At 51.4% G+C, this 24,830-nt stretch overlaps 1 protein-coding gene across 5 annotated transcripts; it reads left to right on the forward strand.

Moving 5' to 3' along the window:
- The first annotated feature begins 273 nt into the window (after positions 1 to 273).
- IL17D (interleukin 17D) lies at positions 274 to 19,585 on the forward strand. Of its 5 annotated transcripts, none has more exons than XM_032150714.2 (3): positions 274 to 502; positions 1,102 to 1,397; positions 18,134 to 19,585. In XM_032150714.2, the coding sequence occupies exons 1-3, from the start codon at positions 488 to 490 to the stop codon at positions 18,450 to 18,452; spliced, it is 630 nt and encodes a 209-aa protein (XP_032006605.1). In that variant the 5' UTR covers positions 274 to 487; the 3' UTR covers positions 18,453 to 19,585. The 5 variants fall into 5 exon arrangements, with proteins under 5 accessions (XP_032006605.1, XP_032006609.1, XP_032006606.1 ...); XM_032150718.2 differs by lacking the exon at positions 18,134 to 19,585 and adding an exon at positions 16,581 to 17,497 and having other exon boundaries at positions 434 to 502; XM_032150715.2 differs by lacking the exon at positions 274 to 502 and adding an exon at positions 525 to 809.
- Positions 19,586 to 24,830: the final 5,245 nt, after the last annotated feature.

The raw sequence follows: 24,830 nt of genomic DNA on the forward strand, positions 1-24,830 counted from the left end.
GGAGAAAGGAGCAACAGCCTCCTCCCACCTTATTAAAAATAGAGATTTAAAAAAATCTCTAATTTCCTCGAAGTACAGAATCTCAAGAGGTAGCTCTAAGGAGAATCCCTCCGGGTTTGAGCGCGTTCCTCTTCCAGGGGGGCCTATTCTTGGACTGCTTTCCTTAATAGAGAAATCTCTCTGAGCCAAAATCGGCCTCCCCCAACTCCATCCTGTCGGCCCCACTTTTCTGCTCCGGAGACTTCCAGGCCAGTCCCCACTCCTCCTTCAGCCAGTCGGGCCCGCACCCGCGCCCGACAGGGCCAGCCCTCTCCTCCTCCTGCGTGGCGCAGCACAGGCCCTGAGCGCGCGACCCCAGGCCCCGGGCGCCCCGCCGCATGCTCGCGGCTGGAAGCCCCAGTTTGCGTGGCCCTTTGGGTTATTCCGCCAAAGAGCCGCCGCGTCGCCCCATCTCGGCGCGAATCTGAAAGCGTTTTCGGGGGAGAAGATGTTGGGGGCACTGGTGAGTACACTGCACAAGTGACAAAATGTTTTCAGCTCCTGGAGGCGAAGGGTGGAGAGTCGCTCTGTGTCCGTGAGGCCGGGCGGCGACCTCGCTCAGTCGGCTTCTCGGTCCGAGTCCCCGGAAACGAGGAAAGACCACAGGGGGCTTCTCACGTTAAAGCGGGCCCCGGACCCTGCGCGGGCTGGCTGGGGCGGGCGGATGACGAGGCGCAGGGGCATGGGTGGGTCTGCGAGGCGGCCGGTCCGGGCGTCTCAGGCTGTGGGGCTCCCTCGCTGGCGGCGGCGCAGGGATGGCGCGCCCGGAGGTGAGGGTGCAGCCCGGCGCACCCGGCAGGCACACTGACGGCCCAACCCGCCCCCGTGGCCCCCCGGTCGGGGGGCGGCGGCGGCGGGGCCGGGGGCCGGGCCGGCCGGCTGCCCCGGGACCCCGGGCGGGGGGGCAGCGGGGAGGCTTTGCTCCCATCCTCCGGGCCGGCCTCTGGCTCCGCGGGGCGAGGAGGCGCCCGCCGGCTCCGGGCGCCGCAGGCGGGACACGGGCGCGGGGCGCAGGCGGGCTCCTCCGGCGCGCGCGGACGCTGAGCGTGACCTGTCCCTCAGGTCTGGATGCTGGTAGCCGGCTTCCTGCTGGCGCTGCCGCCGGGCTGGGCCGCGGGCGCCCCGAGGGCGGGCAGGCGCCCGGCGCGGCCGCGGGGCTGCGCGGACCGGCCGGAGGAGCTACTGGAGCAGCTGTACGGGCGCCTGGCGGCCGGCGTGCTCAGCGCCTTCCACCACACGCTGCAGCTGGGGCCGCGTGAGCAGGCGCGCAACGCGAGCTGCCCGGCAGGGGGCAGGCCCGCCGACCGCCGCTTCCGGCCGCCCACCAACCTGCGCAGCGTGTCGCCCTGGGCCTACAGGTGAGCGGCGGGCGCGTCCTGGCGGGGTCCGGCAGGTGGGGAGGGCAGGGCTGGGCGGGGAGAGTGGGTGGGGCCGGGCCGAGGCCGGGCAGGCGGGGCAGGGGAGGTGGGTGGGGCGGGGCGACGCGGTGGGGGCGTGGCACGCGGGGCGAGGCGGAGCAGGTAGGGGTGGGGTGGTGCGGGGCGAGACAGGGTAGGGTACGGTGGGGTGGGGTGCGGGGGGCGCTGCGATGAGGCGGGGTGGGACGGGGCAGTTGGAGCACCCGGGGGGCAATTCCTAAACCACGAAGGCCCACCCCCACCACCTCCCTTGAAGGAGTCCTGCTTCCCCTCTTTACCCTCCAGTATTTCCTATGCAACACGTATCTCTTGAACACCTCATCTCCGCCAGGTTGGATGGGTGCGCAAGGCACTAGCTGGGGACCCTTGCGTGATGTGGACACAGTTATGTGGACCGTACTCTGCACAGGGGGCGCGGGGAGGTGCTGCTGGGGGGTGCGCGGTACTCTCCACATATTTCCTGAGTGCCCCTGTGGTCCAGAGGCTGCTGGAGTGGAGCCCTGGGAAGCGCCCTCTGAGCCCCTCTAGTTTAATAGCCTAAGGAAGGAGTGGGGATAATTGGGAAAGAAAGCACACCACCAGGCAGTGCATGAAGTGACATGAACAGTTTCGAGAGTGTTCGACCTTTTGGAACAGAGGTCATTTCAGAAGAAAGGGACAGTCTGCAAAAGGGGAAGGCTGGAGAAGTTGGGGGTGTGCAGGCAGGGTGTGGCAGTGTCCTCAGCAGGCACCTGTGACCGTCTTCCCTCTAGCTGGAGGAGGAGGAGCTGCCCTAGGGGGCAAGGCCTCACAGGGCCACAGAGGTCAAGAAAGGCTTCGTGAAAGAGCTGAGTCTTGATGGAGGAGAGCAAGTCGCCTACAAAGGCAGTGCTGAGGGAAGGGACAGCTGATAGCAAGCGGGAACAAAGCGCTTGGAAAATGGGGAGAGCCACAAGGCGAGCGGAGGCGGGGGAGGGCGTAGGCGAGGTGTTTGCCTGTGGGGTGGGCATCGATGTGAGGCTGGAGACAGGCGCAGGAACTGGATCCTGGCCTTGTCAGCAGTGCGGAGCTTCACCCTCACGCCTGGAATCCCAGCACTTTGGGAGGCCGAGACAGGAGGATTTAAGTCCAGGAGTTCGAGACCGGCCTGGGAGACAGCGAGATCCCGTTTCTGCAAACAATTTTTAAGGATTAGCCAAGTGTGGTGGCACGTGCCTGTGGTCCCAGCTACTCCAGAGGCTTAAGTGGGAGGATTGATTGAGCCCGGGAGGTTCAGGCTGCAGTGAGCTGTGGTGGCGCCACTGCCTTCCAACCTGCGTGACAAAGCGAGACCCCGTCTCTAAAATAAAAATTAAAGAAAAAAATAAAAAAGGCTTGACACTTGAGATCGAGGAAGCCATACAGCCACTCTGGTTTAGGAGGGTGTCCCAATGGGGCATGGACTGGACAGTGCGCTCCAGCACTTCCATCCAAAGGACCTAGGGCTTCACTCAGGCAGCGCAGTGGGAAGGGGAGACTAGGATCAGCGTGAAAGACGCTCATTAAAGAAGACAAGTGCTGTGGAGAGTCAGAGGAAATGTGATGATTTTGTCTAAGACGCATCTGGGCTTTCCTGGAACCTCTCCCAGCCAGCTGCTGGGTAGGGAGGTTTCCTTTTACTCAACAACACACAGGACCCCTATGCTGTCCTGGGAAGCCAAGTTTTAGGGCCTCCTGCCTCCTGGCTACTCTGCAGAGGATCAAGCTCACTGTGGCAGAGCCCCCTCAGAGCCCCTGCCCACGGGGAAGTTGGGTGGGACCCCTCCTGCCCTTCTCACTCCTGTCCTTCAGCTGGAGCCTGCAGGGCACACACATAGCGCCATTCATTCTGGTGTCTTGTGCTCTTGCTTTTCCTCTCTCTTCCCTCCATTTCCAGGACCCGAAGGGATGGGCTACGGCATTCTTCTTTCTCTAACCTCGTGTTATGCTTCTGATATAGCAAATAGGATTAAAGCCACATGGGGAATCTCTCAGAACCAGAGTTTAACTTCTCTGGACAGAAGCTGCTGCCCTGCTTTTTATAGCAGATTCGAACTCTCAGGCAAACTCGTGGCTCCCCACAGGCTGGGCCAAGGGCCTAAGAGTAGCACATAGCCTCCCAAAGGCATGTCTGTCATGTTTCTGGCTTGGGTTGTTGATGGTATTTGAGCAAAATGAGAAAATACACTTAGGAACAAGTGTTGTGGGAGGAAATAATGAATTTAGTATCAAGCCTGTTGAGTTTTGCCTGCCTGAAAGGCGTGCAGGTGACAATGACTGGTTGGAGCTCAGGAGACAGAGCAGGGCTGGAGGACACATTGAGAGTTAGCAGCCCTGGCATTCTGTGTGTGGGAAGTTAAATTGAGTTTCCCTTGCTACAGATGACACCTGTGTCGCCCCAGGCAGGATCTGGGAGCAGAGGGAGGTTATGGATGAGAATGACGCACAGGGTTCGGGGATCGTGGTCTGGGCCACCCAGATCTGCCCATGTGTGGAACCTCAGTGCTGGGTGGTCCCAGGAGCAGGAGTGGCAGCTGCAGCAGGTGGCTGAAGGTGTCCTGTGCATCATTTTTCATATTATTTAGCAACAGTGATGAGATCACTCCCCATGGGCAAACGGAGGTGGGTGGCTTATATTTGCTGAAAGAAAGACAGTCTTCAGGGGATGGCTGCTGGGCTGGGACTCCAAACTGCTGACTGCCAAAGCTATTCCTGCATTTTCCTGCCAGGAGAGCCCTCTCTGCCCTCCTCCCTCCAATCACCTCTCACCATCTTTTGGGTTATTAGGAAGATTAGAAAAAGTGAGACCCAGCGAGGTCCAGTGGCTCACACCTGTAAATCCCCAGCTACTCAGGAGCTGGAGGTGGGAGGATCACTTGAGCCCAGGAGTTTGAGACCAGCCTGAGCAACATAGTATGAGACTCTGTCACTACAAAAAAACAATTAGCTCGGTGTGGTCATGTTTGCCTATGGTCCCAGCTACTTGGGAAGTTTGAGCCAGGGAGGCTGAGGCTGTAGTGAACTCTGATTGTGCCACTGTACTCCGGGCTGGGCAACAGAGTGAGAACTTGTCTCAAAAAAAAAAAAACGAAAAAAGGAAAAGAAATAGTGAGCCCATGGAAGTGTGGAGCCTCTACCAAAAGATGTTGTGGAAGGACAGGCTTTTTTTTTTTTAGACAGAATCTCGCTCTGCCACCCAGGCTGGAGTGCAGTGACACAGACAGCTTAATGCAGCCTTGACCTCCTAGACTCAAGGGATCCTCCTACCTCAGCCTCCCATGTAGCTGAGACCACAGGTGCACACCACCACATGTGGCTAGTTTTTTTTTTTTTTAGAGATAGGGGTCTCACTTTGTTGCCCAGGTTCGTCTTGAATTCCTGGGCTTAAGTGACCCTCCTGCCTCAGCCTCTCATAGTGCTGGGATTACAGGTGTAAACCATAGTGCCAGGCCAGGGCTTGTTCCTTGGTGGAGTGTCTGAGGGTGGGGCCTGGGTAGAGGAGTGCCCACCTGCAGGCTGGGCACAGGGTCAGGTGGTATTTCTTTCTTTCTTTCTTTTGAGACAGGGTTTTGCTCTGTCACCCAGGCTGGAATGCAGTGGCATGATCTTGGCAGACTGCAACCTCCATCTCCTGGGTTCAAGCGATTCTCCTGTCTCAGCTTCTGGAGTAGCTGGAATTACAGAGGCATGCCACCACGCCCGACTAATTTTTGTATTTTTAGTAGAGACAGGGTTTTGCCATGTTGGCCAGGCTGGTCTCGAACTCCTGGCCTCAAGTGATCTGCCTGCCTTGGCCTCCTAAAGTGCTGGGATTACAGGCCTGAGCTACCACGCCCTAAAGGCACCGCAGTCAGAGAGAATGCTGAGAAAGACAGATGGGGAGGTGGACTGAACGTCAGGAGTACTGATGGGCACAGCAAGGATCACTTTAGGTGGGTAAGTTTTAAAATAGGCATTTGGAAGGTGGCTTTCCATATGGATGGAATGGAGACATGGGTCATTCAGTAAATGGTGTTGGGACAGCCTGGGCCTCACTCCTCTGTGAAAACAAATTCCAGATAAATCAAAGATTTAAATGTAAAAAAACCTCAAAAGCAGAGAAAAACACAAGCAATTATATTTATAATCTTGGAGTGGAGGAGGCCCTATTTAGCTGCTCAGTCCCCAAAAGTCACAGAAGACAAGATTGAGAAATGAAGTTACATAATTATACACCATTTCTTCTTGGTAAAGTAAAATAAGAAAAATACAAGGGCAAACTGGGAAAAAATGTTTGCAACCCAAGTCACAAAGAGCTCATTCCTAAAGAGCTCCCACAAATCAGTAAGAAAAGGACCAGTGACGGCCGGGTGCGGTGGCTCACGCCTGTAATCCCAGCACTTTGGGAGGCCGAGGCGGGAGGATCACGAGGTCAGGAAATTGAGACCATCCTGGCTGACACGGTGAAACCCCATCTCTACTAAAAATACAAAAAAGAAAAAAATTAGCCAGGTGTGGTGGCGGGCGCCTGTAGTCCCAGCTACTCAGGAGGCTGAGGCAGGAGAATGGCGTGAACCCAGGAGGCAGAGCTTGCAGTGAGCTGAGATTGCACCACTGCACTCCAGCCTGGGTGACAGAGCGAGACTCTGTCTCAAAAAAGAAAAGAAAAGAAAAGAAAAGTAAAGGACCAGTGACATCATGGAAAGATGAGCAAAGATCAGGACTGTTCCCAGGGAAGGAAGGTCAAATGACTCAAACGCTTGACACAGAAAGCAACGCTAGCATCAGGCATAAGTGAAGTGCATGTGGAGACTATACTGAGAAGCCCTTTTTTTTTCCTGGCACCCAGCAGGCTACGTTGGCAAGGTTGTGAAGGAAAGGCATTCTCATCCAAGTACAGGGGTATGAATCAGCACAACTTTTATGGAGGGCAATTTGGTGTTAAATACCAAGATTTTAAATTCACACACCCTTTAACTTAGTATTTCCCCTTCAGACGCACTTGCTCATGTGCCAAATGATATGTGTACAAGGATATGTGTTCACTGCTATAACAGCAAGAGATTGGAAGCTACCTAAACATCCACCAACAGGCACCGAGTTAGATATTAGACACTATAAGGAAGAATGAGGCAGCTCTAAAAGTCATAAGTGGATCAATCACTCACCAGTACAAAGCAGGGAAAAGTGTATATAGCATGCTGCCATTTCTATGAGGGGGAAAATATGACGTAATATGTACATATGACACATTCTGTTTTCAATGCCTACACATATTCGCACACAGGCATCCTTAGAATGTGGGTATTGTGGCGCGTCTTATGAGGCTCTCTGGGGGCTGGGGTTGGGGAGGAGACCTACTTTTTACTCTTGTATCTTTTAAGTTTTCTGCCATGTGCACATATTCCTTATTTCAAAGACATGTTAATTTTTAAGTTGAGAGCAGAAAGGGAATTTCTCCAACAATGAGGAAAAAAGCAGATACCGAGAAAATGAAGCTTCAGCACAAACAACAGCCTGGGACATACCAAGGGCATTGGTTGAAGGGCACCGTTTGTTCTTAAAGGCTCCAGGGCTTCCTGAAGAGGCACTGCAGACATCTGGATGGATTTTCAGAGTTCCTGCGACTCCATGGCTGGTTTGTGCTCCTGGTGAGGAGCCCAGACCTGGAAAGATGAAGGCATTGGCCCCAGGTGACAGACAGGAAATAGTAGAGCCAGGAGTCATCCTGGACCTCTCTGGTTCCGTCTAGCCCAAGTCCCACCCGGTGTGCTGTTAGAAAACAACATTCAGCTTCCAGAGTACAAAAATATTTTTTCATTTACTTTGTGGCATAATGTTTGTTTCTCTTTAGCTTTAAAAACAAAAATGCCAAAAATAAAGTCAATTGGATTGCTCAGTAAGTTTTTAAAAGTCAAATTGATATATTAAGAAATATGTTGTAAGAACACTGAGGTTTATTGAAGTTTAAGATACCCGTCACTCATTTATGATGAAACCCCAAAGACAGGCTGGGCACAGTGGCTCACGCCTGTAATCCCAGCGCTTTGGGAGGCCGAGGTGGCTGGATCACCTGAGGTCAGGAGTTCGAGACCAGCTTGACCAACATGGAGAAACCCCATCTCTACTAAAAATACAAAATTAGCCGGGCATGGTGGCGCATGCCTGTAATCCCAGCTATGCGGGAGGCTGAGGCAGGAGAATCACTTGAACCTGGGAGGTGGAAGTTGCGGTGAGCCGAGATCGCGCCACTGCACTCCAGCCTGGGCAACAAAAGCAAAACTCTGTCTTAAAAAAAAAAAAAAAAAAACCCCAAAGATAAACACCTACCAGTACAGTACTCTGAATATTTTTTAACAGCTTATGTTTTCCAATTTTTGGTAGTCGTCTAAAGATAACTTTTCTCTAGGTTATGAATTATGTGCAATAATTTATTTTTAGGTCTTGTTACTTTTTTCTTTAACTCCTTTCCCCTGGACGATTTAAGAAACTACACGTAATTTATTTTACAGTAAACAACTCTGTGGATAGCTGTAGTTGGGAGGTAAACAAAGAAAAGGACAAGGAGTGTCCTAGGCTGTTTTCTGCTGCCATCACAAATGCCACAGAGGGGGTAATTTATAAAGAGTACAAGTTGGCCAGGCGTGGTGGCTCACACCTGTAATCCCAGCACTTTGGGAGGCTGAGGTGGGTGGATCACTTGAGGTCAGGAGTTCAAGACCAGCCTGACCAGCATGGAGAAACCCCAGCTCTACTACAAATACAAAATTAGCTGAGTGTGGTGGCACACACCTGTAATCCCAGCTACTCCGGAGGCTGAGGCAGGAGAATCACTTGAACCGGGGAGGTGGAGGTTACAGTGAGCTGAGATCATGCCATTGCACTCCAGTCTGAGCAATAAGAGTGAAACTCTGTCTCAAAAAAAAAAAAAAGTACAAGTTTATTTGGCTCATGGCTCTGGAGGCTGGAAAGCCCAAGGGTGCGGTGCTGGCATCTGGTGAGAGTCGTCCCACGCTGGAAGGTGGAAGCAAGTGACAGAGAGGGAAGGGCGGAACTCATCCTTTTACCAGGAACCCCTCCAAGGATGGCAGAGCCCTCCTGACCCAATCACCTCTTCAAGGCCCCACCTCCAACACTGTTACCATGGCAATTGAGTTTTTAACACATGAACTGTTAGAGGGACACAAACCATAGCAGAGAGTAAAGGAGAGTAGGGAGAACAGGGGACAGGAGGTCAAGAAACTTTCAAATAGACACAGTAGGTCACCAACGGCATTTGAAGAGGCCATGAGACCCTCCCCAGCAGCCCAGTGCAGGTACAGTTCAGGTACCCCGGCTGAAGGAAGCTGATATTTTCCTGTGGAGAACCCAAGTACCAGAACTTTCAGCAGATGACATTTGGGAGGAGGGGAAATCAGAAGAAAATAAATTCCTTTCAGGGATTTCATTTGAAAAGCGCCACCTTGGGATACAGTTGTGTAACAGCCAGGGACTGGAAGTCACCTGAACGACCGCCGATAGGCAGCTAGTCAAATACTATACAGCTGTGAAGACTGGCGGCTCTCAGCGCACCTAAGGACATCCCCTACTTACTAAATGTGCCCAAGTTCAGCTTCCAGTTACCTGTAGGCAGTTCAGCAATGGCCCATTCACTGCGACCTGTTTCCCATGTGGGCTGTCCATTAATTATTTCATTTGACCGATATCGAAACCCAGGGTCACATTCATTCATCAAATATTGTCTGGGGGCTGGTGGGCAGGCCCCCTGGAATACAGCCAGGAACCACAGACCCTGACACTCCTGCAGTCACAAGGTGCTGTTCACATCACTTTCTCTCCAACAAATCTTTTTTAAAAAATTTATCAAAGGGGTTATAACATGAGAGAGAGATTAGGAGTATAATGTTAGAGAAAGTTATCCTCACTACAGCTATCCTTCTTTTTAAGACTCGGGGCCGGGAGCAGTGGCTCATGCCTGTAATCCCAGCACTTTGGGAGGCCGAGGCGGGTGGATCATCTGAGGTCAGGAGTTCAAGACCAGCCTGACCAACATGGTGAAACCCCATCTCTACTAAAAATACAAAATTAGCCGGGCCTGGTGGCGCATGCTTGTAATCCCAGCTACTCAGGAGGCTAAGGCCAGGAGAATCGCTTGAACCTGGAAGGCGGAGGTTGCGGTGAGCCGAGATCGCCTCGTTGCACCCCAGCCTGGGTGACAGAGCAAAACTACGTCTCAGAAACAAACTCCCATTTATCCTCTACCCCTTTAACAAATGCATGTCTTTTATGCACTTTCAAATGTGTGTGCCGACGCTAAAAAAAACCCCACCCTGCAGGCTGAGACCACTATGATACGCGCGTCCCCACTGTCTTGGGCACCGGCCGGCGAAGGTGTCTGCAGCGGCGTCTGTGGCCGACAGGGGGCAGCACGGCGCCAGCGTCCTCGCCCCGCGCACTGGCTGCCGGGGCCGGCCCACCGCGTGGTCTCTGGAATTTGGGGTTGGGAGGTGCTTTCCTTTCTTCTCTTTCTTTTCTCTTTCTCTCTCTTTTCTTTTTTCTTTTCTTCCCTTCCTTCCTTGCTCCCTCCCTCCCTTCTTTCCTTCCTCCCTCCCTCCCGCTTTCTTTTTTATAACGTTTTTCCCTGGGTCCCTGCTTCCAAACTGTGGGTTATTTTCTAATGTCTTAAAGCAAACTAAGCCTCGCCTTCACGGAGTATCTGTACATAGTACATGAGCACAGGTGCAATGTCCTTTCGCCGCCATCCTCTAATGACAGCGCTTTGTTGAGAAAACGAGGGCGTCAGAGAAAGGAAGAGTGAAGGACAGAGGGCTCTGCTGCCTGGCTGGGAAGGTCTCAGTCACAGCCTGTGAGACGGCCGGCGGGCCATTGTTCATCCTCATTCATTCTTGGAGAAAAAGAGACACTCGTTGTTTAAAGCAGCTTATTTAAGAAATGTTGGTATTTTCCCCCTAAAATGTTTGTATGCATAAATGACCTTGAACTGGCCAAGGTACAGCACAGACCCCGCTACTCCCCCCTTGCCCCTTCTTAAAATACAGCAGGCTCTACTGCACCTATCACTGTTTCACAGGGTAAAAATAAAAGCATTGTCAGGAGCATTGTCATGGGATTAAAGTCTCTCGTTCTGAAAATAGGTATGTTCGTTTTGCTTTGATAGATATTTTCCCCTTACTGCCTGGGTTTTACTTTAGTATTTTAGAGTAACCAGGGATGATGATAATATTTCATTCCATCAGCGCCTCTTGCAATGCTCCTCACCTGAATAAAATGCATGTGCCCTAATGCCAACAGAATGATTTGGGCAAATTCAGGAAGTTCCGCACATGCCATGAAGTGAAATTCCTTATGGTGTCTGTCTTCCAGAAGTGACACATGAAAAACTGGCAGTGAGCACACTGCTCACTAAATTAATAAGAGGCCAAAGAGAAAAGAATCTACCGGAAACTCTTCCGGAATTTAAGAGTCCAGGCTCATGTTGTGATAGTGATTATTCCTCATAACCAGTGTTGTGGCGACAACTGACTCACTGGCGGTTGGGTGGGCTCCCCCCTTGGTGCACACAGGCGCCTGCCCCAAGGACAGACACTTCAAAGATGGCTCTGAACCCAGATTCTGCAGCTTCCCCCGGGCGGAGAGTTAAGCCACCCCGTGGGCATGAGTCGTGTTTTTCCTTTGAAGAGATGTTTCCCAGCTGCAGTGAATGTGTGGCATTTGCCATGACAAAAGAATAAAACCCTTCAAGAAATGTGGGTTCTCATTCTCATTTCTTTTTCTCCCTTTCCCTCTGTAAAACTTTTTTTTCTGAATTATCTTCCAAATTATTTTCCAAAGCACTGGTCTTTCTCTCCTCTTCCCCTACCTCCCAGATGAACGACTTGCCCCAGAATAAATGGATTTCCTGGTTGTAGCTTCACCATTTACCAAGCGCCTGGCTGGCTGCTAAATAGCCACAAACCGCACACTGCATCTCTTATTACCGTGAGGCTTAGGCAGCTTGGCTGTGGGGGACAGTGCGGGCGGCTGGGCTAACCCAGGAGAGCTGGAAGACTTTGGACAAGTCTGCTACTCTGTTGGTGCCTCAGTTTCCTCACGAGTGAGAGGAGAGGGTGGGCAGGCTAAGCATTCTTTTTCCTAATAGCCCTGAGCCAGCTCAGTTGGCAGAGGAGCAGGGTTCATTCTGGAGCCCTGACCTTGATGTTAAGTTCAGGATTGCACCAAAGTCAACCTCAGTCCCCAGATAGGGCAGGACTGACCGCTAGTTCTCCTTGGCCTGGGGAAGCCAGTGGGGATCCGTGCCCTGGGCAGACCTCATTGCCATCCCAGGCTGATTTTTCCATGTCCTCTTTCATGAGAAATGCGCGACTGATGTTTTCTTGTAGGGGCCAGAAAAGCATTTTTCAGAGCTTCTTGGCAGCATGTATTGAAGATCTTTGGCTCCCTGGGGCCTTAGCGCATGGGAGGAGGGTGGAGCTGATGGGTCTGCTGGCCACGGCTTGGCAACAGGGAAGCTGTTTGTGGTCTCCAGTTACTCCCTGGCCAGCCAACAGAGCCCTACTATACCCGGCCCTGGCCCCACAGCTGGCCTGGCTGCACACAGTGCTTCCAACGTGGCGGTCCTGCCCCTTCCTTCCCCTGTGGTCTCAAAACCGTTCCCCCTCCCAGCTGCTGGGCTTGTTCCAAAGGGAAAGTGAGAGATCGGAAGGCTAACACAAACCTGTCTTCGTGACTCATTCCTTCTCTTAAACATAGAGACCAAGTGGTCTATACCAGGGCTGTCTATTAGAATTATCTGGGGAGGTTTTAAAAAAGACCAACCCCCGGCTCCACTCTAGAGCAATTGATTCAGAATCTCTGGGGGTGGGGGGGGGAAATGATTACTATTTTTTATAAGCTCATTTGTGTGCCTCCAGGGAAGCCATCCCACTGGCAACACTGATTGCTTACTGGGTTAATAATGACCTTATGTACTCATTGGAGGAAATGTAGAAAAAGTCCTGGGCCGGTATTGTCATGAAATTCACACCCACTTGGGAAAATGCAATCATCCAATTGTTTGCCATCAGCTGCAAATCGATAGATCCGAGGTTAGCCAATGGCTAGCTAGCCTTTAGGGATAGCGCTTACGTTGTTGACTGTGCAGCCAGAAATGGGTTTCTGCTGATTCATTTGAATCAGTGGCTCCCCAGCTTAAATGAGTGAAACAGATCACTTGGACAGCTCGTTAGTGTGGAGAGCTTCCGACTCCTTGGGTGTAGTGTTAAGTCTGAGAATTTGCATTAAAATTTTTTTAACTTAAAAGTTTTATTTTGAAATACCGATGTATCTATACATCTTTTTTTGTTTTTATTTTTTTGAGACAGAGTTACACTCTGTCACCCAGACTGGAGTGCATTGGCGTGATCATGGCTCACTGCAGCCTCGACCTCTCAGGCTCAAGGGATCCTCCCACCTCAGCCTAAGGAACTAGGACTACAGGCACGCACCACCACGCCTGGCTCATTTCTATTCTTTTAAATATTTTTTGTAGAGAGATAGTCTCACTGTTGCCCAGACTGGTCTCAAACTCCTGAGCTCAAGAGGCCTCCCAAAGTGCTGTGATTACTGGCATGAGCCACCGCGCCTTGCCAGAATCGACATTTTTAACAGGAGTCCCATATAGGCTTCATGCAGGTGGTCTGAAAACCACATTTTGGAAATCTTGTTTATGCCGCCTTCTTATCTCTTGCAAAGGTTAGTGTTTTTCGCAGGACTCTCAGCTCTTGGAGAGGGATGCTACATGTCCCTCAGTGTCCCCAGAGGACAGCGGATGTCTTGGTATTACCATGGTTGTATAACGTCTTGAGATCTGCTGGCGTGAGTCTGCCCCCTCATTCTTTTTCAAAATTGTCTTGAGTATTCTTGGCCCTTTTCTTCTCTCTCTATGAATTTTAGGATCAGCTTGCCAAGTTCTCAGAGAAATCTTTCTGGGATTTGGTTATAATTGCACTGACTATAGATTAATTGGAATTTTCCAAGACCTTAGAGACTCAATGTATTGCCAGTGTCTTTTCTAAGCATAAAACATTGGTGAAAATGTCACATGATCAGTCCTGCCGTTAGGAAATTGGGGGAAGTGCTCATCAAATCCATCTCCTTCACTTTGCAAAGAACCAGGCAAGGTGGAGTTCTCTGCCCAAGGTTACTGGGTGGTGACTAAGTTGGGCTACAATTTTAGGTCCCAGACTTTTAATGACTCCATCCTCCCCTTTTAAGAGAGTCTGCTGGGTCGAACTCATTGACCTTCGGATCTGGCAAGCCACGCTACCGAGGCAGGCCGTCTCCACAGACATATTTCGGTGTTTGTGTGTTCTAGCCAAGATTGGAGAAGGCATTGCCGCCACTTTGTTCCTGGGATGGGGTCTTTCAACTGCTGCGAGATAAACAGTCATCCTGAGCCCCTGCTGCTCTGAAATCATTTCATGTTTTGCAAGGTGGGAGGGTGAGCCACATCAAGGCGTGTGTGCCAACCAGTGCCCCAGCTATCCTTGGGCATCGGTTAGAGGACACATCAGGTGGCCTGATCCTCCCTCGGAATGTGTTCATTGTTTTCAGAGCTCCAGAGCCGCTTCGAATTGTTTCCTACCACGTCCAGCCCCAGGGGCAGGGCTCTTTTTCTGTCTCTGCTGTCACTTACATTCCTCTCCCAGCTCGGTTTCCATCACCTCTAATCATCCCTGGAGGACTCGTCCTTTGTTCCTGGATTAAGCCGGGCCACCTGTCACTTGCTCAAGCCAAGCTTCCCACGTGGCCAGGGACACTTCTGAGATCCCATCAGAGGGGAAAACTTGATGTGTTTCAAGAATGCCCCGGTGCCAAGCTTCTGCAGAGCAGCACGCAGAAAATGTGAAGACAAAAGAATGACTGCCCACAGGAGGCGCGGCACAGGGCAGAACTCTGCTCGGTTGCTTGTCCATGTTTGGTAAGAGAAAAGGCTCCTGTTGCAGTTTCTTGCTGTTTCTTTTTGGTGGTAGCTTTCCTTAACCGAAAAGCACACCTAGCTGTTGATGTCCCCAGACTCCAGGCAGGAGGCTGGGGTGAGGGACTTCAGCTCTGTGTCTGTGCCAGCGAGGGCCCTAGGGCTTCTCTCGTGACCTCTTTCCCAGGACCCCGCTGGATCCTTCCAAAGGCACAGGCCTTGTCTTTCTGCTTCTCTGGGACTGCAGGCCTCATGCCCCCGCGCCCTGGGCAGCAGGGCATGGTAGATGCATGGCACCCCCCTTAGCAGCACCTTCCCACTGTGAGAGAACTGCCTGAAACCCGCCCCTGTTCATGCCTCTGATCTCCCATGGCCCAGGCAGCCATGGGTGGAGGTGTCTTGTCAGAGGCCTTAGCCCAGAGGCATCCCAGCGGTGGGGGCAATTTCAGTCCTAAGTCCAGTGCAGGGCTGCGCTGTGTATTTTTAGGCGGATGAAACTCTGACCCTCACCGCATCCAAGTGACTGTCAGTTATCACCTAGAAAACTACCGGGGTGACGCCTGAGTGACAGTTGTTCATGAAGAACCCAAACGATGGTGAAATATGAGCAGTTACCTACATACCGAGGGCACGGAAAGACCAGTCCCAGGTGACGAGAACTCAGAGGGCCGGGCAATGCCCTCACATCACTCACCCCACCCGTGAAGAGACTGAGTCCACAGAGGAATGCCTGACCCGCCCGCCCGCCCGCCTTTGGTTTTCCTGCGGCACATCCTCCGTGCTATTCTGACAGCCTTTCCAAAACCACATCTCACGTGTGTGCAGCTGCCCGGTGCCCTTCATGAGTTTCCAGGAGCAAGATCACATACAGACTAACTGCTGGGGTCTCCAGGGCTCCTGTGCACCTCTCAAATAGCTCACCATGACTCCAGCCTGCTGCATGCCACGTGCGTGTGAGCACACAACCTGTCCATGCTTACACGCCCACACTCACAGATGCCCACGCTCACACACACCTGCCCACTTATACACCCACACACACGCCCATGCTCACACACACCTGTCCACTTACCCACACATGCCCACGCTCACACACACACCTGCCCACTTACACACACCTGCCTACGCTCACACACACATGCCCACGCTCACACACACACGTGTCCACTTACCCACACATGCCCATGCTGACACACACACCTGCCCACTTACACACATGCTCACGCTCACACACACACCTGCCCACGCTCACACACCCGCCCATGCTCACACACCCACACATACCTGCCCACGCTCACACCTGCCCCCACACACCTGCCCACACTCAGACACCTGCCCACTCACACACCCACACACATGCCCATGCTCACAATGCCCATGCTCACACACCCGTGCTCACACATCTGCCCACGCTGACACACAATTACCCATGCTCACACAGCTGCCCACACTCATCCACACACCTATCCACACTTACACCTGCCCATCACACACGCTTCCCACACTCACATCTTCCCACACTCACATCTGACGACATCCACTTGCCCACGCTCACACACACCTGCCCACACACACCCCCACACCTGCCATACACACATGCTCACACTCATGTTCACAGTCAAATTTCTGTGATTGTCCCATAAATGATTTTCTCTATTTTCTAATACTTCATTTTGAAATAATTTCAAACTAACACAACTGTTGTGAAATTAGGACGAATTCCCATATACCATTTACCTGGGTTCCCCAAATGTCAGCAGCATCACTCAGCAAAATGCTGAGATCGGAAAATGAACAGACAGGACACTGTTATCTGCCCCGCGGGCCTTCTTTAGGGGGTCCACAAATGCCCCTTTCTGCCCTAGGATCCAACCTCTAGCGGCCACTCGTTTTGTGGAATGTCCCTGAGTTTGGGTTGCATGTGTTTGATAGCTGATTGTGCAGGTGGTGATACTGGGAGTGGAAGCGGCTGGCTTCATGTCACTGCGCCAGGACGGCAGGTGTGGGCCCAGCCAGGGCATTCCCAGCTTGTGTTCCTCTACTCAAGGCTCTCGTGTAGATTCCCTCCATCTTGTTTTTCTCCTGGAACAACACGGGATGTATCAAGTTTCCTACATTCCGTCCTTTGTTGGTCACGTCCTCATAGTGTCATTTCTCTCTATTTCTGGTAGCCTGGCTCCATCAGATTCAAGTTCCGGTTTGACCCAGCCCCCTCAAGCCTCTGCCCTTCGTGGACCGAGGATGCACCCAGTCTCCACCATCAGCCTTCTCCCCGGGAATTCGGTGTACTCTGCTCTCCTCTGCCTCTATTTGTTCTCCCTCCATGTGCCCCCGAGATTATCTTATTTAACCACCATCTATCGGTGGACAACTTAAAACTCTGCCTTCAGCCAAGAGCTCCCTCTGGGGCTCCAGACCATTTTCCACCCCATAGTCTGAGGAATCTTTCTAAAATTCCATCTGAGGGACACTCTTTCTCGTTGTACTTCCTAGTGGTGACTGTCCCTTGACCATATGCTTTGACATGAGGCCTGTGAAAAAAATTCTGCAACTATTTGGTATGTTGGAGGGAAGCATGAATAAATGGAGTCAGATTGTGCTTTTTTGTTTTTGCTTCAGAGACAACTTGTTCATTTTGCAGGCGGTCCCCACTGCCCTTTCCAGTGCCGTCACCCTGGGCTCCCACCTCTGGGGCCCCACTGCCAGCAAGGCCACCTGGCCAAGCTCCCGATCCCCGCGCTGCCCCATCCTCTGGCCACCCCGACTGGAAGCCTTGGAGTCATTGCTAGCTTTCTGTCCGACCTCATCCCCCACATTCAAACAGTGGACGAGTGCTTGGAGATGTCCCTCTGGGGTTCTGCAAGCACAAGAGGTGGCTGGGTGCAGTCCTGTGTCACCGGCTTCCTCTGATGGCAGCCTGGCCGGTGGCCTCGGGCTCTTCCTACACCAGACCACCTTCCCCCAACCTCCCCCGCTCCCCCACCGCAGACTCCCTCCTTAGGTCCTGGCACGGAGGTGGCACTGGATCCATTTCCAGTGGCGAGAACACACCATTTCTAGACTCTTCACCTCCCAGGCGTGCTCTAGTCCCTCAGACACAAAAGGAAGAAGAGGATCCTATGCCTTCCTGAGCCCTCCACCCTCACAGGCCGCTGAGCGCAGGCACTTGGCACCAAATCTCCCTGATGGAGAAAGCTCTTGTCCTTCACTCCCGTGAGAGCCCTGCAGGCCTCTGGCTCCTGGCCCAGTCAGCACTGTCCGTCCCCAGCCCCTCTTTCTCTAGACCTGCCCCAAGCCTGTCCTTGAAACGCGCCCTACCTGCCCCCAGCCTGGGCCCCAGGTGGACGCTCCCCTCGGGGTCTGCAGAGCCTTGCCGGTGGGAGGCAGCGGCTCCGGGGCCTTAGGCAGACAGGGCGCCTCATTCTGTTCTGGTGGCACCTGTGGGCACCCGTGCAGGCGGCATAGATTTTATTTTTCTGCGCACATTAGCCCAGACTCTGGAAGTAGTTTTCCGGCCTGGCTCAGGGCCGGCTAGATGTGCCGTCATTTCGAAAGTAAGGAAGCGCTGGGCAGATCTGTTGTCGGCGGGGCCTCGCACGCACGCGCCCGCAGGCGGAGGACAGGACAGTCCCCGAGGCCCTCCCCGGTGACTCTAACCAGGGATCTCAGCGCGCGGCGCGGGACTGCCCCCAGGCGTGACCTCACCCGTGCTCTCTCCCTGCAGAATCTCCTACGACCCGGCGAGGTACCCCAGGTACCTGCCTGAAGCCTACTGCCTGTGCCGGGGCTGCCTGACCGGGCTGTTCGGCGAGGAGGACGTGCGCTTCCGCAGCGCCCCTGTCTACATGCCCACCGTCGTCCTGCGCCGCACCCCCGCCTGCGCCGGCGGCCGTTCCGTCTACACCGAGGCCTACGTCACCATCCCCGTGGGCTGCACCTGCGTCCCCGAGCCGGAGAAGGACGCAGACAGCATCAACTCCAGCATCGACAAACAGGGCGCCAAGCTCCTGCTGGGCCCCAACGACGCGCCCGCTGGCCCCTGAGGCCGGTCCTGCCCCGGGAGGTCTCCCCGGCCCGGGTCCCGAGGCGCCTAAGCTGGAGCCGCCTGGAGGGCTCGGTCGGCGGCCTCTGAAGAGAGCGCACCGAGCAAACCAACTGCCGGAGCACCAGCGCCGCCTTTCCATGGAGACTCGTAAGCAGCTTCATCTGACACGGGCATCCCTGGCTTGCTTTTAGCTACAAGCAAGCAGCGTGGCTGGAAGCTGATGGGAAACGACCCGGCACGGGCATCCTGTGTGCGGCCCGCATGGAGGGTTCGGAAAAGTTCACGGAGGCTCCCGGAGATCGGCTGCTGCGGGTGCAGGGCGTGACTCACCGCTGGGTGCTTGCCAAAGAGATAGGGACGCATATGCTTTTTAAAGCAATCTAAAAATAATAATAAGTAGAGCGACTATATACCTACTTTTAAAATCAACTTTTGAATAGAGGCAGAGCTATTTTATATTATCAAATTAGAGCTACTCTATTAACATTTCTTAACATATAAACATTGTTTTTTACTTCTTCTGGTAGGATTTTTTTTAAAGCATAATTGGAATCCTTGGATACATTTTTTAGCTGGCACACTCTGGCCTGGGTCTCTGAATTCAGCCTGTCACCGATGGCTGACTGATGAAATGGACACGTCTGATCTGACCCACTCTTCCTTCCACTGAAGGTCTTCACAGGCCTCCAGGTGGACCAAAGGGATGCACAGGCGGCTCGCATGCCCCAGGGCCAGCTAAGAGTTCCAAAGATCTCAGATTTGGTTTTAGTCACGAGTACATAAACAGTCTCAAACTCGTACAATTTTTTTTTCCCCTTTTGAAACCCAGGCCAATTTGTGGTTAAGAGGTGGTGAGATAAGAAGTGGAACGTGACATCTTTGCCAGTTGTCAGGAAGAATCCAAGCAGGTATTGGCTTAGTTGTAAGGGCTTTAGGATCAGGCTGAATATGAGGACAAAAGTGGCCCACGTTAAAATCTGCAGAGATCAATCTGGAGGCTTCTGTTTCTACATTCTGCCACGAGAGCTAGGTCCTTGCTCTTTTCTTTAGATTGAAAGTCTGTCTCTGAACACAATTATTTGTAAAAGTTAGAAGTTCTTTTTAAATCATTAAAAGAGGCTTGCTGAAGGATACACTGGCTGTGTGTATTTATCTCAATTCTGCTTGATGGGCCAGACTAATTGTTAGAGGAAATCATATGTTACCTAAGGTCTTCACTTTATCTTGAGGTTTAAATTCATCGAGATTTGATTTGGTCTTAGAAAGATCAACTAGTCAGGTAAGGTCAATGTCTTGGATCTTTTGTGATACCCCCAAGACCAGGAAGTGTCCTTTATTCACATGCATTTCACTCTCAAATTTCAGCTACCACAGAAGGACCAATTGGCAGCCTTGGTCTGATCCAGATGAATGGGTCACTCAGAGACTTTCAGCTCCCACTAAAATTGACAGAAATTGTGCATGAAAACACATCACTGAGCAAATCCACTGTCCAAATAAAAAATTCAAAATGGAAAGCAGTAGCTATGGATAGCTCCACAGACTACACTTCCCCATTCAACCTCTGGGGAAGAAAAGGGATCCTCTGGTGGTGGTATGTCTAGAACACATTCCTGTCCAGGAACCAGAAGGTCCAGAGCAACAACAACACAAATCCATACATTAAAAAGAACTGCCTTTTTTTTTTTTTTTTGAGTCGGAGTCTCGCTCTGTTGCCCAGACTCGAGTGCAGTGGCGCGATCTCGGCTCACTGCAAGCTCCACCTCCCTGGTTCACGCCATTCTCCTGCCTCAGCCTCCTAGTAGCTGGGACTACAGGCGCCCGCCACGCCCGGCTAATTTTTTGTATTTTTAATAGAGACAGGGTTTCCCCATGTTAGCCAGGATGGTCTCGATCTCCTGACCTCGTGATCCGCCCGCCTCGGCCTCCCAAAGTGCTGGGATTACAGGCGTGAGCAACCGCGCCTGGCCCAGAACTGCCTTTTAAAGCAGCGACTTAGGTGTGTTTTCTGTCATCGCTGCTGTTGTGTAACATTTTCCAGGTCACTCCTCAAATATAAATAGTGCAAGCGTTGGAGGAAGGGCACACAAGGAGAGGAAACTATCTGCATGGGGAAAATGTCATGATTTTATTCACTGCATTAATTATTAGTTTAACCTTAGCTTGCTAAAAGGTAGCACATTCCTAACAGAAGAAATGAGCTTTCCATTTGAAGATCGAGAAAGGCAGCCTCTGTGTTTTTTCTCTGTACCGTACATTCATCCACTTAGTGACTATCTACTGGGCACCTGCCTGGTTCTAGTCACCCAGCCCCTGCAAGGCAGCGGTGAGCAAGACAGTCTCCCTCCTCCACTAAAATGATGAAAAGGCAAAGCTGCTCAAGCGCCTCGCACCTGAGTGCCACTCTATGAACCTGCTCCCTTCACCTCACTAAGCTTCATTTTCCTTCCGTGTGAAATGAGGTCACAGCGCCCACCCTGTGAGGATTCAACACTGTTGGTAAAGTACCTGGCACAGTGCCTGGCACACATGAACACATGTGTGGACATGGACACATCACTGCATTGCAGTCATTCATAAGCCACATTGAAAATAAACATCAAGCTAAGCCTTCTGCATTTTAAACTTATCTTTTATACCAAAAAAAGTCACTTGTTATGTCGCTTTAGGAGGCATCTGTCACTTACAAGTGACTTTTTTTTTTTGTATAAAAGGTAAGTTTAAAATGAAATCACTGGGCCGGGTGCGGTGGCTTACACCTGTAACCCCAGCACTTTGGGAGGCCGAGGTGGGTGGATCACCTGAGGTCAGGAGTTGGAGACCAGCCTGACCAACATGGTGAAACCCCATCTTTACTAAAAATACAAAAAAATTAGCTGGGCGTGGTGGCGCGCAACTGTGATCCCAGCTACTTGGGAGGCTGAGGCAGGAGAATCGCTTGAACCCGGGAGGCGGGGATTGCAGTGAGCTGAGATCGTGCCACTGCACTCCAGCCTGGGTGACAGAACAAGGGTCCATCTCAAATAATAATAATAATAATAACTGACAAGTAAAATAATAAAAAAACACAAAATCTAGAACTTTAACGGGGCAGCAGCATTTAAATATAGTATGTTGAAATTAGAGGTGGTGGCTAAGCTTGGGAAGGTACTGTTTCAATGAATAACAAGATCTTCTTGGGACAAAATTTTTTTCTCTTGCTAAAAATGAAGGGTTTTTTTGGTGGGGGGCTGGTGTTGCAGAGATGGGAGGTTGGTATTGTGTTTTATCAAACAAATAAGGAGGTTTACTGGCTAGATAAACTGTGCCAGCCAAAGTTCAGTGACATCTCCCTCCCCGCTCCCAGATCCACTTGGTTTATTTCACACATTTCCCTCCATGCCTTTCATTCCCAGGATTTGTGGAGGGGCAACACATGATATTGTACTACATTTCAGAGCTGCTTCCCCTCCTCCCAGAAAAGTGCATGTTTCCTTCACATGAATTCTACCTGGAGGATTCTGTGGCAACCTTTGGAATGGAGGTGCTTTGCTGGTTACTGAAGATCATTTCCAACTGACAGTATTTCAATTATATACTTGTTCTACAAAAATGGAATCATTTGGGAACAGAAATCCAAAAACACTCTGCAAATACCAACAGTTCCACAGTCAGGGGCCAGTTATCTCATTATGTCTTACCACATCTCTTCCAGCAGGGCAAAGGGGGGAAATGGTCATTTTTAGTAACTGGTGCCAGCTCTGATTTTAGGAAGGAATGAAAGGAGAAAGAGTACAGAACCACCATCTGAAATGGAGTCTTAAAGTTCCCTCTGCCTTTCATCTGTTCTTGCTGTTCAGGCCCTTATCACCCAGACACGCATCTGAAGAGTTTCTGAGAAGTGCTGGAATTTTGTTAGCAAAACAGAAATTATTCTTCTACCCCTTCCCACTAATCAGGAAGGACTTAAAAAGACATTGATTAAAACATTCCTTTTAACCTCTGCAGTGCTTTGCTAAGGTACAGGAGGTGAGGGAGCCTTGGGGGTTCCAGACAGCATGACCAACTGTGGGCATCGCCCAGCCCGACGCCTCCCACCTCATTAACCGCCCAAAGGAATATACCAGACCTAGTGAGTTTTTTAAAATATAAGGCTGCAGAGGTATAGATGGCCTTTTATGAAACCTAGAAGTGGATCATATATGAACACAGGTTTGCTAAAATCAAAATCACACCAGGGTCCAAAGCCATGAAACATGTTGGCTGCTTATTAAACAAAAAATGCCGTCACCTCATTGCATAAGCCTCCTAACTTACAATGTTTGTACATTTTTTGATAGGAATCCAACTTTGTCCCTTCTCTCCCTCACCTCCTGTGAAAAAATAAGGTTTCTCTTCAACTAACCGCTGGATTTATAGGACAACTGCAATTCTGTCATTTCTAGACTACCACTCTCCCGCAGGTCCTAAGTCAAACATGGCATTTCTGTACATGATTTGTTCCTACAATGTAACAAATTACATACAGAGCAAACCACATATGGAAATCATAAGGTAGGGGTTATTTTTTAAAGAACACATTGAATACTTAACAAAGGCCAGGTGCTTGTACACTGATAAAAATACCAATGTCTCATAAAAAGAGTGATTTTTTTTTTTTTTTGAGATTGAGTTTTGCTCTTGTTGCCCAGGCTGGAGAGCAATGGCACAACCTCAGCTCACTGCAACCTCTGCCTCTGAGGTTCAAGTGATTCTCCTGCCTCAGCCTTCCGAGTAGCTGGGACTACAGGCGCCCAACACCACGCCCAACTAATTTTTGTGTTTTCAGTAGAGACAGGGTTTCACCACGTTGGCCAGGCTGGTCTTGAACTCCTGACCTCAGGTAATCCACCTGCCTCAGCCTCCCAGAGTTCTGGGATTACAGGTGTGAGCCACCGTGCCAAAAAGAGTGATTTTTAAAGTAAATTAAAAGTTGTCCAGAAGTCGGGCAGCCGAGGGCTAAGAAACAGCAAGAAAGACCAGGCCTGTCCTCCAGGCTTCCCCGACCCAGGCCTCCTCTCTGGCTTGGTCAGGACAGACTGGGTTTTGCCCCAGTGGGTAATGAGCCCATGGTTCAATGACACAGGCTCATTCCTGGCTCTCCTCGCATGCCTGGCAGATGGGCAGTGGTCCTGCTCCACTCACAGCCAGAGGTTGGAAATGACACATCACTTCCTTGCACATTTTGGGGTTTTGTTGTCCTTGTTTTTGAGACAGGGTCTGGCTCTGTCATTCAAGCTGGAGTGCAGTGGCACATCACGGTTCATGGCAGCCTCGCCCTCTTGGGCTCAGGTGATCTTCCCACCTCAGCCTCCCAAGCGGCTGGGACTACAGGAGTGTGCCACCATGCCCAGCTAATTTTTTTTTTTCCTGTACTTTTGGTAGAGACAAGGTTTCACCATGTTACCCTGGCTGGTCCCAAACTCCTGGACTCAAGTGATCCATGCCTGCCTTGGCCTCCCAAAGTGCTGGGATTACAGGCATGAACCACAGCACCCTGCCTCCTTTCACATTTTGTTGGCCAAAGCAAGTCTTATGAGGTGGGGAAGTATAATCCTTTCCTAGGAAGAGGACATTAATTTTTTGGAAAGTTTTTATTTCGAAATGATTGTAAATTCCCAGGAAATTGCAAAAAATATACTGATAGGTCTTATGCCCTACACCCAGTTTATCTAATGGTAACATCTTACATAATTATAGTGCAGTGTCACAATCAGAAAATGGACACTGGCTCAACCCACAGATCCCATTCCAAGTTCACCAGTTTCATGCGAGCTCATCTCTGTGTGTGTGTGGTTCTATGCAACGCTGCCACATGCGGATTCATGAAGCCACCACCACAGACAAGACAAAGAACAAGCTACCACCAAGGAGAACTCCCCTTTGTGGCCCGCCCATCCCCTTCGCCCCATCCTGATGCTCCCCTTGCACCCACGAATCTCTCCTCCCTGGGATTATCATACCTAGAAACATCCAGTGTGTGACCTCTGTGGAGCAGCTTTTTCACTCAGCACGATGCCCTCGAGACCCAGCCATGCTGCGTGTTCACTTCTGATTGCTGAGACATCCTCTGGGGTGTGTACAGAGGAATATTTTCTGAACAGTGAGAATCTAGCACACTCGTCCCAGCTCCATTTTTTGGTCCTGGTGTTTGGTTTACAGATGGGTCTTTCATTTTCTCAGGCAGTTCAGAGGGAGGGTGCTGAGTCTGAGCCACGTGGGGAGGGCACCTGTCATCCCTCGCAGCCCACCTAGAACCTGGAGGAGGAGGAGAGCTCCGAGAGGCATTCAGACGCGAGTTATTGGATTATTGCTTTTTCATGGAGGCAAGTCTGTCTCCTTGGAGGGCTGGGGTGGG

Source organism: Hylobates moloch, unplaced genomic scaffold, assembly GCF_009828535.3.
Source record: "Hylobates moloch isolate HMO894 unplaced genomic scaffold, HMol_V3 SCAFFOLD_4, whole genome shotgun sequence".
Lineage (NCBI taxonomy): Eukaryota > Metazoa > Chordata > Mammalia > Primates > Hylobatidae > Hylobates > Hylobates moloch.